This window comes from Cyanistes caeruleus, chromosome 15 (assembly GCF_971803275.1).
Source record: "Cyanistes caeruleus chromosome 15, bCyaCae1.hap1.1, whole genome shotgun sequence".
Lineage (NCBI taxonomy): Eukaryota > Metazoa > Chordata > Aves > Passeriformes > Paridae > Cyanistes > Cyanistes caeruleus.
The window spans coordinates 2,289,615-2,305,540 of NC_141715.1; the positions used below are offsets into that span (position 1 = coordinate 2,289,615).

Genomic DNA, 15,926 nt, shown 5'->3' on the forward strand with positions numbered 1-15,926 from the left:
TAATTAAATGCATTGAGCATTATCAAATTTGGATGACTGTAAGGGATGAGAAAACTCTTGTAGAGTGTGACAGATAACATCTACAGATAAAGAAACAATCATACATAAGAGGAAATGTGTTGAACAGTGACAAAAAAAGTGATATGGGTTCTGATATGATTTAAAGGAAGTTTTTTGCATCTCTCTTAGAGTAAATGAAGTCACTTCTGTGAGCACTGCACTAGCAAGGTACATTTTATTTCTCATCTCTCACTTCAGCTCCTAAGTCCTTACCCAAGCAAAACTCCCACTGGAGTAAATTAAATCTTCCTTCTGATTTGAAACAACAGAACTAATGCAAGAGAAAGCCTTTCAAGCTTGTCAGCTTTTTCACACTCTCTGAGCTGCCTGGAGTCACCTGCAGCAGTGCTGTGTCCACATGAATCACAGCACCCTCGGAGCCACACAGCAAGGAGGCCAGCGTTTTGGAGGCTGGCATTCTCCCTCAGATTAGTTCTACACTAAATTAATTCCATTGTCTTCATAAACTTCACTTGTTGTGGGGGGTGAGTCAGAGAGTTTGGCCCCCCACCTGAAATAATATTATCCGTGGCTTTGGATGGACACGATTCCACTGTGCTGATTTTTCACGCTTCCACTCCTCCTCCTCCTCCTCCTGCCTGGGATGTGCTGCCCACACAAGGCCATCAGCACAGGGACTGCAGCATCGTGCCACTCAGCAGCAGGACCTCTCCTCATTTCTTCCTAAAGAAGTTTGCTGTGTCACAGATGACCCATGGATCTTACTAAAACTGACTGATTTCGCAGCGAGAGACCTCTCGGCTGAAATTCTTTACTTCCCCCTTCTCTGGCTCCCCCCCCAGAATTTACCATCAGTGGCTCAATCACTTTTGCAATTAACAGCAAAAGGCAACAGAAAATTTTCTCCAGGCACTGGTGCTGGGAAGGAACCTTCCCTTGCTGGGCTTCACTTTCAGCTTCACCACCGGTTTTGACCAATTATTGCCCTCTCTGGGGAAACCACAGCCACCTTACCCCATTTCCCTGCCCTGCCTCAGCAGGAACACAATGTCACTCACGTGAACTTTACGTGGCCCCACGGGCACCAGGGGAACACCAGATGTTCCTCATTTACATAAAGCATCTCCAGCCATGACTCACGTCTGCCTTGTCACTGTGACGAGGCTCCTGATGGCGAGGGGACGCGCTGCGTCCTCCGTCACTCCGACGTCCCCGACGTCCAGGCTCTCACAGAGCCTGCGAGTGGGGAAATAACAAAATGTAAAACCTGCCCAGGAAATTTCCCTGCAGCGTGGGAAAGCTGAGCTTCTCCTACTTCATCCCCTACATCTCATCTGCAAGGCTTTGCTGGCTGTAGCTTGGTGTCCCCCAAGTGTCCATCAAAGCTCTGTCCTCCTGGAGAAAGGTCTTGTGTGAATTAACATCGTGATTGACAGCATTTCCCATCCATCAGCCAAGGCCAGAGGGTTCCCTGCTCAGGACTGCTTAGAAAATTGGAAGAGGGCTGAGGGATGTTGTCCTGCACCATAAACCCAGTGGTGACTTAGCTGAGAATGTCCCTCTCCATGTCAGCAACAATTCTACAACACTGGGATTGGGTATTTGCCATGACTCCCTGAACAAGGGTGGATTTCAATCTCTTTAAGCTTCTAAATTTTAGGCTTAAGGAGTTAATCTCTGTCCATGGAATGAGGTTACTGCTCTGAATTACCTCTGGAGGAGACCTTTTCCTGCACATGGGCTTGAGAGGGAATCTAGGAAAATCGGTTTCATTAGGCTAATGTTAGCCTCACTGACTGCCTCCGAAATGAAGTTTTCTTCTTCCTGATGCTGTTCACAGCACTGTCACCAGCAAAAAGCATCCTCTGATATGGAAAAAGGACATCAGGGAAATTCCATTGAAATAAGTAGAATTGGAAAGCTCCCTCTTTTTTTTTTTTTTTCTTTTTTTTTGTTGTTTTTTTTTTCTTAATAGGGTTGTTCCTATGAGGATTTCAGGGAAGAGAATGAGTGAGTAAGAAGATGAGGAAGGGGCAGGGAAATACCAAACACTTTCAGTGTACGCCCTCAAACAGTGAATGAAATTTGAAATCGGTAGAATGGAAACATTTGGGATGAAGAATGGAAGAAAGTGAAACACAAAGGATGATGAGAGACTCATGCTTCAGTGCTGGAAAAGTCATGATGAGCAGGACAGTCATTTTTACGTGTTTGTTATACCCATACTACAAAGCCAACCAAAACAGAAGGGGCTAAATATTGTACCACTGAACCCAACCCAATATTCCAAGGTTTATTGCCCAGAGCTCAGAACTGGGATACCCAAAATCTGTGTACAGATTTCAGAGTCAGCACAGGCCAAAGAATTTCTCTGGGCATCATAACTTTGGCAAGCAATACTGCAAAATTATAAAACAGGAACTCCAAGAGAACACGATATAGATGTTTTCTAGACCTTCTTCCTCCCAGAACCTCATCCAATGCCTGCAGATTGCATGCCAGGCAATCACAACCTGCCCAAAAGTCTGACATGTTCCCTTTAGTGGCCTCTGACACCAGAGATGAAAGGTACAGACATATTTACACCATAGGATGCACTAGAGCCAAGCTGCATTAGCATATGGCAGCTAAGATTAATGTTTGGAAGTAGCCCAGTCTCTGAGTCAGACTGATCCTTTCCGTTCATAAACTTTAAAGTGCCAGGAAAAAAGTGAAAAAGTCCAATTAAAATAAATCCTGGCTAACTCCACTGCAGGCTTATCATCACAGCGTGAGGAGGACAGGATTTTGTTCTTTCTCCTGCGAGAAGCTTGAGCAAGAAACCATGAAGTGGCCTCAGCAGAGACAGAGTGAAAGGAGTGTTCTTTGGTGAGGGAGAAGTCTGGAGACTGCTGGGCCTGCCTCCTCTAAAGGCTGGAGGAGTTTTCTGGATGGGTTTATTTGTTGCTTTGGTGATTTCTGATTTTGCACTCCGTCATTTGAAAGGAACCTTTCGCTTCATTTCTGGCCATTCAGCTCCCCCAACTACATCTTCTCTTAGCTTCTGCCTTAAAGTTTTCCTTTCCTCCAAGTTCCTGCACAGGCCTGCCTACATGTGTGGTCTGTTTGCTCCCAGTTCCCTTCTGCTGGGCATTCCCTTCTCCAGCAGTTTCTCTCTCCATTAATTCACATCTTTCCATGCTCCATTGCCTGCTCTGTGTCTCCTCACCCCCATCTCAAGCCAAGACCTTGAGACAGTCACCAGTTTGGAGTCTCTTTTTGGCCAAGTGGTGATTGCTGGAGCTGGCACCGAGGATGGATGCTGGATTGGATCACAAGGCATCTGGAACTGACCACTAAAATTGCTCCAAATCTGATGCCAGATACTGTTTACAAGGGCATGTAGTGACAGGATAATGAGGAATGGCTTCAAACTGAAAGACAGCAGATTTACACGGGTTATTGGGAATAAATTCTTCCCTGTGAGGGTGGGCAGGCCCTGGCACAGGGTGCCTAGAGAAGCTGTGGCTGCCCCTGGATCCCTGGAAGTGTCCAAGGCCAGGCTGGATGGAGCTTGGAGCAACCTGGGACAGTAGAAGGTGTCCCTGCAAATGAAACAAGGCCAGAGACAGTGGTTTCTGCCTTAATTCATTAGAGGGTTAATAAAACATGTTATAAAATATTTTTCTTTGGCCACGCCTTGATTTCTGCAACAGATTCTTTAGCACTGACAAAACCTCCCCAATCCACTGACCATCACAGCAGTGTCAGGACACTGAGAACAAGGAAAACACAAGTCTCATTTGCAGCAGAGGCAGCAATTAAAAATCCATATCCCTACCATGAAAAAGATGAAAAAAAAATGGCATGTATTTCTTGTCTGTAATGTCCCACAGGGCTTACTCAGCTACACAATATCTAGAGGAAATCACTGAGAACGCTGATAAGGCAGCACAGAGGACATGCCAAAAGCAAGTCAGGGAAGTGCAATTCAACATCTCACGCACAGGGCTGGCTCCAGAGGGGCAAAGGATGGGAGAGAACCCGCTAAGCTCCAGTAGCAGGACTGGCTGCCCACAGCAGGAGTTGGCAAGTCTTCCAAGGAAACTTCCAGAGTCTTGTTTGAGAAATTCCTCCTTGTCAAGTTGTTGTTTGGGTTCACTTGTTTACTGCCTGAGAGCCTTTGTGATGGCCTAGCGCTGCTGAATCCTCCCACACTCTTGTGTTGGAAAAAGCTGGTTTCCATGAATTGCTGAGCACAGGAGAGCTCGACAGAGACACAACCTTGTATTTGGGTGCCTGAGCTGGCTTCCACAGCTCACACCTGGGAAGAAGGCACCCATTGAGAGAGGTCATTGTGGATGCAGTGAGCCAGGCACAGCATCCCCATCCCTGCTGAGTGCCCGCCGAGAGCCTGCCCGTGCAGCAGCTCTGGGAGAGATCCAAAACAGCACTCAGGCACCAAAGTGCAACTTCTGCAGACTGCTGGCGCCTGTGCTCGTGAGAGCAACCCAGGAAAGCTCTGCCTGCCCTTCTCAGCTACGTCAGATGCTGTAAGTGCCCACAGCTCCTGGGGAACGCTTCCTGAGGCGCCGCAAGGTCTGGCGCCTTTTCGTGCCCCACTGCTCTGGGTGGGCTCAATTCCCTCAGCTGTTCCTTCCCTCCTTGTCCAGAAATCAGGTGGGGATTTTGTCAGGAAGACCTTCAAGACCCAATTTTCCAGGCATGGTGTAGCCAGCAGAAGGGAACTCTCAGGAGTGCTTATAGGAATTTAACATCAGTGAGTCAGGGACCCCTGCTCCAATATCCAAGCACCGTCGCTGTTTCCAAGGTAAAAGCCCTAATTCAGCACCAGGAATTCTGCACTTCTGGTTATACAGTGGCTCAGCCTTCAGAACACATTTTCCCCCCTTTCCTTCATGCCCTCAAGTTTCTCACAGCACTCTGTGTTCAAAGGTCCAGACCCATCTTCCAGGGAAGGGCTCTCCAGCACTCGGTGAGTATTTAAAGCAGAGGGGTGGCTCATCTCCCAGGCCTATTTTTGCTGACAAGACTAATTTAGATGTCGATGCCAAATGTGTTACCTAAGCCCAGAAGCAAACGCTTTGTGGCCTGGTCTGAGTTTCACAGTGAGGTATTCAGAGGTCCCCTTCTCCTGAGTATTTCCCACTGGCTGATGTAGGAATCTCACCATCAGTGTACAGGCTAAAGGTACTTGAGTCCTTCAAGTCCTGGTCCTGAACTATTCCTCTCCAGTGTAAAAGGAATTTAGGGCATTTAACTCATTATAGACCATTACACCTTTGAGAATCAGGTTCTAATCCTCAACCCTCCTCTGCTGCTAATCCCAAACCTCCTTGAGATCCAGCCCTCTTAGTGTTCAAAGTCCTCTATCCAGGATTTCATCCTAGTTAACTGTTAACTTAAATCTCCCTTTGGCCATGACCTTTGGTCAGGTGCTCCTGAACTACACTGAACACTCACCACCACAGGGGTGCTGTACAAAGCATGAGGTACACCTGGGACAGGGGCTACAGCTTCCTTGTGTCATTCATTTCCACAGTGGAAAAAGAAATAAAATACAAAAAAAATGTTCTGCTCACTGGGATTTTCCCATAGCAAATTCTTGGCCCCCAAAATGTGCCAGGAAACAGGCTTGCAAACAGGCAGCTTGTATTAAAAGCAGGGTACATTTTCTAGGGGCTTTAAGAGTGGCAGATTCCCTTCAGCACTTGCCCACTGTCACAGGACAAGGGAGAGGTCATGTGGCTGCACAGACCCCCTTCTCCACACTCATACACATCAGTTGTACCCATCCCTGTGACTGAAAAATAATCAGATTATTTCTTCTGCCTATTAAGCAGGAAGAAGAGAGGTGGTTGTTATGCCTTCTTAAGGAAAAAGCTTAGCTATTCAATAAAAAAGGAATTTACACAGTAAATTCAGTAGATACTCATTTATTCTACTGTGTATTTTAAGTCCAATCTCACAAAAATAGATGGACAGCATTACATATGTGATAATGATAAACAAACTACACTGCAACAGGACTTGAAGACAACATTTAAAGGTTGCTTTTTGTTCCCTGGAATTTGGGAAGTGCTGCCAACACGTAGCTTACCCAAATCCTAAGAGGAAGGGCTGAACTTTCATTACTGATTATACTTAGCACAGCACTTGTATTTGAATTCTTCACCTCCACGCGCATCCTGTTCCTTCAGCGAGATTTCCTCACACGCTGTTATTTATATTTTGAAAACGCTTTATGGCATTTTTCTCTTCATTCTCTGCAATGTTTTTTCCTTTTCCTGAACGGACACACCCTGCAGAACACAACACATAATCGGGGGCACACGCCCTGCAGAGCAATGCGCTCACTCTGATTCCCAGCCCACCCGGCCACACCAGCGCTGCAAACTGGGAATAAAAGCACCGGAGAAACGGTCTGGGGTGGGTACTGCCACACAACATCCCAAACAAAACCCACGGCTGAGCTTTTGGTTCTGTTTTTACACACCTCTGTAGCAGAAGGGGCGTAAGTGAATAAGGACTGCACCTTCCTAAGAGTCACCGCGCATTCCCCATTGATGAAGGAAGCCTGATTGACCCAAAAGATGAGTGTGTGTACCCAGCTTTACCTTTGGCAAACAGTGCTGCTCATGAGCCAGACACAGCACAGTAAGTTCCCAGTGCAAGAGCTGTGGCAGGAGCCAGAGGCTAAAATAAAACTCAGCCGTGTGTAAGGAACCACAAACAGAACAAAAGAGGAAATCATATATATGAGTGTTACAGGATGTTAGATCACCCCAAAACGTGCTGAGCAGGTAAGGATTGAGGCTATGCTTTTCTGGGAAAGAGAAAACTTTGAGATTACAAAATTGAGATAAATAAAATACATAGAGTCATGGAATATGCCGAGTTGGGAGGGATGATCCAAATCCAGCTCCTGGCCCTGCACAGACCCCAAACAATCCCAGCTCCATCCCTGGAGCGCTGTCCAAGCTCTCCTGGAGCTCTGGCAGCCTCGGGGCCGGGACCATTCCCTGGGGAGCCTGGGCAGTGCCAGCACCCTCTGGGGGAAGAACCTTTCCCAAAATCCAACCCAAACCTCCCCTGGCCCAGCTCCAGCCCTTCCCTGGTCCTGTCCCTGTCACAGGAGCAGGGATCAGAGCTGCCCCTCGGGAGGAAGTTCCAGCAGATCTCCCCTCAGTCTCCTCAAGGCTGAATTATCAAGGATTAATATAAACTCCAAAAATTAACTTTATTAATGTGAAGTCAAAACTTAAAAACAGCGTATCAACTGGAAATGAAGAATACCCCAGAAACCTGGGCATGAATCATTTTACCTGCATTAACAAATTTATTAAATAAATAACCAGAAAGATGATTCAAATAAAGCTCTTTTTTGGTCACTATTTTTTTCATAGGAAGGAGATACCAGTTTTGTTGTGAGGCATTAGTCAGGAATTCAGATAGACTCATCCATGAGCTGATTTATCTGTAAGAAAGTGATCTGGAATGAGGAAAACACTCTTTTTTTGCAAGAAGAATTATGAACACGAATTAGTACCGAAGGGATTTGTTTGCTAATTTAGAACTGAAGCTGATTTTACTCTGTAGTCTTAGGTGAGTCAATTCATCCTCCTGCTTTGGTTTCTTGGTTGTCAAAGAGGTTTGAAAATATCGGTTTACTGGTTTCAGAGTGGCAAGTTTGGCTCAATGAACCTTCCCAAGGTAATTTGAAGAGAAATGATAGTTTTAAGCTTACTGCTGTCAGAAAAACGTTGGTTTCTTGCTCCCATGAAAAAGAAAGTTAACTTTTCCATCAGCTGTCGGTATCAGTTTGCTCATTCCAGCCCTAATGGTGGGCCAACCACCTCAAATAAACCCTTTGCTTTTGGTTCCCATTCTAACACACACCATGAGCTCAGCTGCCGCACCCAGCTGGACTGGGGACAAATTCCTGTTCTTATCTGCAGCTCGATTGAAGCCTTATGTAATTAAACAATATTATGACGAGGGTCTTATCTCAGGGCATTAACTTCTTCTTCCCTTGGCAAGGATGTGAGCGAGCTGGACCCAACTGCAAAGCTTCTCTGAGCCCTTTGCTTTCTCCAGTTTGACCTTTCAGTGGAAAATAAAAATCCCCACAACGTGAGCTCTCGCTGAGGTGCGTTCTCGAGACTCAAGCCTGCAGGAAGAGAACTCTTCAAGGCCACCTCCAGATTTATCTACTGTACAAGTGAAGAGCTTTTGTAAACCCTTCAGCACTCTCTTGGCTCCTGAGAGAGCTGATGCCTCTGCACAAGACAGTTAATAACAGCTAATGATGTGGGGGCCTTGCCAGGAGCACTTGGTTGTGTAACCACCTCGACAGGCACTGTTTGTTTTGGTTTTTTTCCACTACGATCATCGCCCCTGGCTATGCCTGTGCAATCGCTTGACCTCATGAGAGATGAGAATTGTCTCATTAATTTCACTGGCTTGCTCAGTTTTTTGGAGCACAATGCAAAGTGCAGCAGGATTTTGTGGCTGATCTGTTAGCAATCTGCTGAATATGCTCAATGCAGTCAGATAATTCAGGTGTCTGATATTAAAAAAACAAAAAACAAAAAAACCATTAAGTATTTTTATCTATTCCCTGGGGGCTTCTGAGGGATAATGCTGTGTTATCTCATACTTGGGATTCCTCCAGTTTCGTTTTTCATATTCCCAGCATGAATTATTATCTCTTTCTTTGAATGAAAATGGTATTGATTAACAGCTCTGACTCTTCAGTAATTTTCCCCTGCTTGTTTCAATCTGAATTTCTTTCTTTTTTTTTTTTTTTAACCAGGTATGGGCCTAATTTCTGTGTGAAAGGAAAAAAATGGAAAGATACACATCTCTAAGTAAAGAAATGATGAGAGCAGGAGGAGGAAGAAAGAAACAGAATCAATTAAAAATGCAGTATATTGCATACTCAGATTGTTGTCATTTCGCTCTTTCTCTTGCCCTGCTTTTAGACTTAAAAGGCAAGAATAGTTGTATTTTGTTCCTGCAGAGCAGGCTAACCTGTGACAACCATTCTGAACACAGCAACACTCACACTACCTGCAGCAAAACATCCCTGAGGGATGCTGTTAGCTGGTGACAGAATTACGGGAAGGAATGGAGATGGTCATGGAGCAGGACAGGATCAGCCTTGTGCATTGTACTGAACCTGACAGGGATGCAGCCAGAAAAAGCCATGCAGGCAAAACGGAAAGACTGGGGAAATGCCTCATCTAACAAATGGGGAGCTTTTTCTAACTTTAATCCCTTGTCTCCAGTGAAATTGCAAAAAACAGATTTCCAAGAGCAGGTGAAAGAGCTGTGCTGGCCCTAAAGCAGCTTATCATAGAATCATGGGATGGTTTGGGTTGGAAGGGAACTTAAAGAGCATCCAGTCCCATCCCCTTGTCATGGCAGGGACACTTCCCACTATCCCAGGCTGCTCCAAGCCCCATCCAGCCTGGCCTTGGGCACTGCCAGGGATCCAGGGGCAGCCACAGCTTCTCTGGGCACCTGTGCCAGGGCCTCAGCACTCTCACAGGGAAGGATTTCTTCCTAAGATCTCAGCTAAACCTAAAGGGTGCACAGGGATGGAGGGGTGGGTGCTGTTCCTTCCTTTGCGGGAGTTGTGGAAGTTGTGTCTGGCACCATGGCCTGGCTCTGTCTCCAGACACGGCCCGTGGTGCGGTCACCCACACACGCTGGTGTTCTTGTGGTGCTGAGAGTGAAAAGGATGCCGGACAAAGCCTGAAACAGCTCCGCACTTTAGTCTGGAGCACCAGGAGGGGCTGAGGGAGCTTTGGAAGGGTCTGGAGCCCCAGGAGGGGCTGAGGGAGCTGGGAAGGGGCTCAGCCTGGAGAAAAGGAGCTCAGGGGGCCCTTGTGGCTCTGCACAAGTCCCTGGCAGGAGGGGACAGCCGGGGGGGTCAGGCTCTGCTGCCAGGGAACAGGGACAGGAGGAGAGGGAACGGCCTCAGGCTGGGCCAGGGGAGGCTCAGGGTGGACAGCAGCAGGAATTTCCCCATGGAAAGGGAGCTCAGGCACTGGAAGTGCCCAGGGAGGGTTGGATCCCATCCCTGGAGGTGGCACTCGGTGCTCTGGGCTGGGGACAAGCCGGGGATGGGGCACAGCTCGGACTCGGTGGGTTCCGAAGTCTTTTCCAAGCGAATCAATTCCCCCATTCCGTGCTGCCCTGAGAGCCGCGGGGCTGAGCGGAGCGCGGGGAGCACGGAGCGGGCCCTGGGGCCACCCGCACCCCGCACCCCGCACCCCTCAGCCCTCAGCCCTCAGCCCTCAGGATCCCGGATCCCCGAGCGCGGTGCCGCCGCTCCCGTAACCCGGCGGCGGAAGCCCCGGCCGGCCCGGCCGCCCAATGGGCTGGGGCTGCGCGGCGCCGGGGCCGCGGCCGGGGCCGTCACTTCCTGGCCCTGCAGCCGCCGGCAGCGAGGCCACAGCCGGGGCCGGGGGCGGCGGCGCCCGCAGCCCGCCCGCCACCACCACCGCCACCACCATGCCCTTTGACTTCAGGAGGTGAGTGTCGCCGAGAGTCGCGACAGAGCCCGCCCGCCCCGCGGCCACCGGCCGCCACCGCCCCGCGCCGCTCCCCGCCCGCCGGTGCGCGTGGGATGTGGGATGGGTGGATGGATGGATGGATGGATGGATGGATGGATGGATGGATGGATGGATGGATGGATGGATGGATGGATGGATGGATGGATGGATGATGGATGGATGATGGATGGATGGATGGATGGATGGATGGATGGATGGAAGGAATGTTCGCAGGCTGTGGGAGGGGGGAGGCTGTGCCCAGCTCCCTAATGGGCTCCATCAAGCCGAAGGGGCTGTGCGCAGTTTGGGTTGCCCGGGCAGGACGGAGGGAGCAGCAGCACCTTTGGGGTGATGGATGCGGGTGTTTGGGGTGGAGGTGCTGGGCTGCTACTCCTCTCGAGGTGTCTGGGATCTCACTTTTTGTGAGGAGGGTCACTTTTTGTGGTTGAGCTCCTGCAGCACCTTTAGAAGGTCAAGGTGCGGCTCCCATGGCAGCTTTAGGGCATCATTCCTTACAGTGAGGTTCCCACAGCAGCTTTAGAGTCAGTTCTTATGGTGGGGTTCCCACAGGAGCTTTAGGAGATCACAGTGGGGCTCCCACAGAGGCTTTAGGGGGTCACTACGTAGGGTGGAGCTCCCAGAGCATCTTTAGGAGGTCAATCTTTGCAGCAGAGCTTCATGTGCCGAAGCTGTGCCGCGTGGCTGGCGGCTGGGAACCAACATCAACGCCTCCACCTTTGGTTTTGCCATTTTGAGCAGGTGCAAGTTGTAGGATTTGGCCTTTCTGTGTGGCTCCTTCATCCCCTGGGCTGGGGCAGGTACCAAAGAAGAAGTGAAAAAGACCCCTCTGACTTCCCTGGAGCCAAAATAGCAACTGTGGGTTCATCTTCTTTTTTGACCTATTCTTGAACCAACAATTTGCACCTTTCTAAGTTCAGAAATGCCAAGGGGAAGGTGCACAGATGAGTTTTCTCATACAGATTTTACTGCAGTGTTAATAGTACTATAAAAAATACATACTTTTTGGGGAATATGGAGTTAACTACAGTCCTTTCCATGCAGGACCATCATGACCCCTACATGTTCACCCCCTTGAGATGGGAAATGGTGATAGTGCAGTGTTTTAGTTCTCCCAAACAAAAAGTTGTGCATTATATTTTTACTGTAATTCTAAACCAGGCCTCTCATTTATACAGGCTAACAGGATCTTGTGTGATCCATGGGGCATTGTTGAACACGGAGGCAGTTGCTTCTGAATGAAAACTTGCTGAAGCTGGAAACAGCATCTGCTGGATCATGTGGGATCCGGGGCCCAGAGCCTCGTTTCTGCTTTTGTGTAAAATTTGATAAAAAAATTCTTCTTTGGAGACATTCTGCCACCTGTGAATCCTATTGCCATCCATTTTCAGACTTGTAAAATACATGAACAATAAGAGATCCTGGGCTGGGGCTGTCACTTTGTAATAGCAGATAAAGAAAATGTTATTTATGATGTGTTTGAAAATGTAATTTCTGTTTGGTCTCAGAATGTGCGTGTGGAAACACTTGGCTCAACCAAGAGCATAATCATCTTTAAGAGACAGCACTAGTGCTTCACTTTGGAATGGTACAAAGATGTTCAGTAAAAGCTGAATTGCAGGGTTTGTGTTAATGAGTTACAAAAACAGAGGCATCAGTTCAGATCTGCATTTTAAAGATTCACAATTGCAAATAACTTCTTTGTCATTCAGAGTGGAGGATTAGAAATAGACACTTCAAAGCTCTTTCTCAAATAATGTAAGCTCACTGAACTTCAGCTTTTCTGCAAGGATGAATTTTTCAAAAGCTGCCATTGATAACAGGAATTTCATATTTAAAGTTCAGAGGAGCTATTGTGACAAGCAGCAAACCACTTTCCTGTTTTAGAGGCATGAACAGAGTTCAGGACCAAAAGGTTTGTAAAGGTTAGAGCCCTTTTTAGCTGTTGTGGGTTTTGTTCATAGTGCAGGCAGTGGAACAAAACCTGCTGAGGCTGGAAAATGTTACTGCTGTAGGTAAAGTATGATGCACACTTTAAAAAAAATACAGGTACTTCCTGACAACTCTAGAACATGCAATACAAGACTTTTGGAGAATTAAAGTCACCACCTCGAGTCAATTTCTGAATGAAGAAATGACATTTTCAGCATGTAAATTTCACCAATTGTAAATTGTAAATTCAGAGAGTTCAGCTGGATGTTCCCTTTGGCAGGTACAGTTTGGTACCCTGTCTTTTACATGCCTGTGTATGACTAGAGGTTTGGATTGTTAAGAAACTTTTAGAAATGCCCCTGCATATCTTCTAGAGTCCAAAATTCCATGTGGAAAGGTGGTGTGTTCTTGTGGAGTCCACACATTTCACTTTGCAGCTGAAGGAATTCTGTCCTTAGCTGCTCTGCCAAGGACATTTGGGAAGGCAAGGTTTTGTTGGTTTTGTATCCTCCTCTTTCTTAGAGCTTTATTTTTGGTATTTTAGGGTGGCAGGGTGTTGACAGCTGGCACCAGGTGTAGAGGGGGCATTGTAGACCAGCTGGAAGTTTAGGCTTTGAGCTCAGTTTCCACACAAAGTAGCTCTAAAAGGAATAGGTTGCTCAAACCTCATCTGGAGATGATGGAGACACAAATGGCAAGTAATTAAAACAGCCCAGGATCAAAAATGTCCCTGTTCTTCACCAACTAAAAGTCAAAGAAATATTTTCCTCCCATGTGACTAAATATCTTTGCTCTGTCTTAGCCAGCTTGAAGAACTGAAATTGCTTTAAACTCTTTCTTGGAAGTTGTCTCCATCAGTCAGTCTGATATGGAAGTAGCTTGGTTTGTTACCTATATTTTTTTGTACAGTTTTTTTTCCTGTAGGACTTCTGTTTTCTTGGCTTATCAGTGGTTCCCTTTCCTAATACAAACTGCATTTAATTCATAAATAAACCAATATTTTCAGAGTAATCTCACATGAATAATAATTATTCTGTCTCTAGTATCTTTAGAGTTTTAATAATGCTCAGTATTTACCTAATGCTCTTCACTTTTCAAAGCATTTCATTCAGACTAATCCCCCCAGTCCTGCTGGGATCTTGGTAGAGAACCAAATTTTCAGCTTCCAGATTGGAGCCTTCAGTACAGGTCTGTTCAGCGCATGTCACAAGACACCAGCCCTCCTACAGAACTACTAAATCAGTTTGTATTTCTAGAAGGCCTGGTTCTTTCCTATTTTTTAACATTCATTTGGCTGTAAGAGAGAACCAGATTTTTCCCTTCTTGCCCATCTCCCGGTTTTTAGAACTTGTGTCAGCAAAGCAGCTCTGCATTTGTTTGATTGGGGATTCTGAGTTCTCTCACTGGACCTCAAAGGGTATTTCCCCTTGGAGCCTTTAAGATCTGGTGTCACCTGCACACTTGCAGCCCTTGAGGATTGTTCTGATCATAATTAGATTAAACTTTAAGCCTGGGTCATCTTGAGTGGTGATTGTGAGCCAGCCAGAAGGGTTCCCAAATGTGTGATCCTGTTAGCTGGAGGCTCAGCTGGTGCTGGCACTTCAAACTGCTCAGGAATTGAGAATGACACAAATAAAAATGAGAGTTACAGATGTAAAAATGAAATTACTCCCTTGCAGTGGAGGTGGGCATGGTGGAGAGAAGCACTGCTGCAAGTTCTCTTGGCTCTGGTGGCTTTTCTTTGCACCTGCCTTTTTGCACGGTAGAGTTACTGATGGGTTTGTAAGATACTGAAACTTCTGAACCATCTTGGTCACTTTAGTTGGTTACACTGAGAAAAACTAAAATAGACCGCTCTGAAATCAAGTTTTTGTTCTAATTCTGGGTAATTCACAGTTGTGCTCTGGCCAGGTGTTTGGCATAGAGTGGCAAATATCTGTGGATCCTTATTTTTATGTGTTACAGACATTCAGAATTTATTTCCCACAGTTAATCATTGTGATGTTTTCATTAGAGTTTTTATATTGTTCCTTGTTTGGTTTTGGGGTTTGGTTGTTGGTTTGTTTTTTTTTTCACAGTGTGATAACCTGTATGAAGTAACAATGTGCTGTACCCGGATTTTGGAGGTCATGGGAAAGGAGCCAGGCTTAGAAAGGATTTAGATTTAAATGCTGATCTAGAGTGGAAGGCAAAAACTCTTATTCCATCTGCACAGTATGACAGGCCCCTACTGTCAGCTGTTCTTTGGCATGTCTGTGATAAATATTTTCGTGTGGGTGTGCTGATTCAGACCTATGGATCATTTTTATTGTTTTGGGACACAGGCAGCTCTTCGCTTTCATTCCTGATGTTTTTTTTTAAATCAAATTGTTCAGTCTTAAGCAAAACTGACACACTCCAACCTTCCTGATCTCAGCAGAGGGACTGTGTTTGGTTTAAAATTAGACCAAAGAGTTGTGATGGTGAATAGACAAAGTGATGCTCACAATTGCGACAAGGCACAGTTGTGAAATCGATTCCTGACCAAAAGAAAAATGGGGCGACCATGAAAGATTGGTTTTGTTCCTTCTTTTCTGAAGCCTAAAATCAAGTTATTTGCCTTAAGCTCACTAGTGAATGAGAAGGTGTCCGAGGGGTGCTTAGTTTGAAAAAGATTTTTCTCCATAGACTCAAAATCACCTAAAATCTGGTTTGTGCTCATTAATCTGGTCAGGAATTACACAACTGTGCCAGCTCACAAATCTGAGCATGAGCTTGTCCATTCACCATCACAACTCTTAAGTCTAATTTAAACCCAAACATACTCCCTTTGCTGAGAGCAGTAAGGGTGCAATGATTTTGTCCAAAACATTAATTCCTGTATGTAGTTGAGCTGGTACCCATCACTTCCTAAATGAATGTCTGGAGGCTGTAGCACAGCTCTGAGCTATAGAATTATAGAATCACAGAATATTCTCAGCTGCAAGAAACCCACGAGGATCATCAAGTCCAAGCCCACAACCTTGGCGTTATTAGCACCATGCTCTGATGGACTGAGCTCATTTCAGCAGTAACTGCATTTCCATCCCCACCTGCAGCCACGTCTGGGGAGCCTGTCCCAGTTCACATTGTGCAATGCCACTGGTAAACAACCCTTCCAAGCGGTATTGCTGCCACCTTACGTAATGACCGACGTGGATTTGGGTGCCAGGCAGTGCCATGACTAACTTTGGCTCAACAATAGCCCTTTGAGGGCACCTGAGAAATTATTCTGCAGTCACAGCAGTCAGATGGGCAAGCAGAGCTGCACAGACAGAGTCTATTGATGTTTGTGCCACAAATAACTGATTATACATGGTGTGCATGTGTGTAAATATTTCTTCCTAAGTCTCCCTAGTGTGCCATTTCTCTCAA

The 15,926-nt window shown here is 46.5% G+C and overlaps 1 protein-coding gene across 1 annotated transcript in view; it reads left to right on the top strand.

The window, feature by feature from the left end:
* The first annotated feature begins 10,386 nt into the window (after nt 1-10,386).
* ERGIC1 (endoplasmic reticulum-golgi intermediate compartment 1) overlaps nt 10,387-15,926 on the top strand; it is a 56,152-nt gene continuing 50,612 nt past the window's right edge. The window contains exon 1 of the mRNA XM_086852355.1: nt 10,387-10,562. Within this exon, the coding sequence (XP_086708481.1) occupies nt 10,405-10,562 (158 nt within the window). The 5' untranslated portion in view covers nt 10,387-10,404. The remainder of the gene's footprint in view (nt 10,563-15,926) is intronic.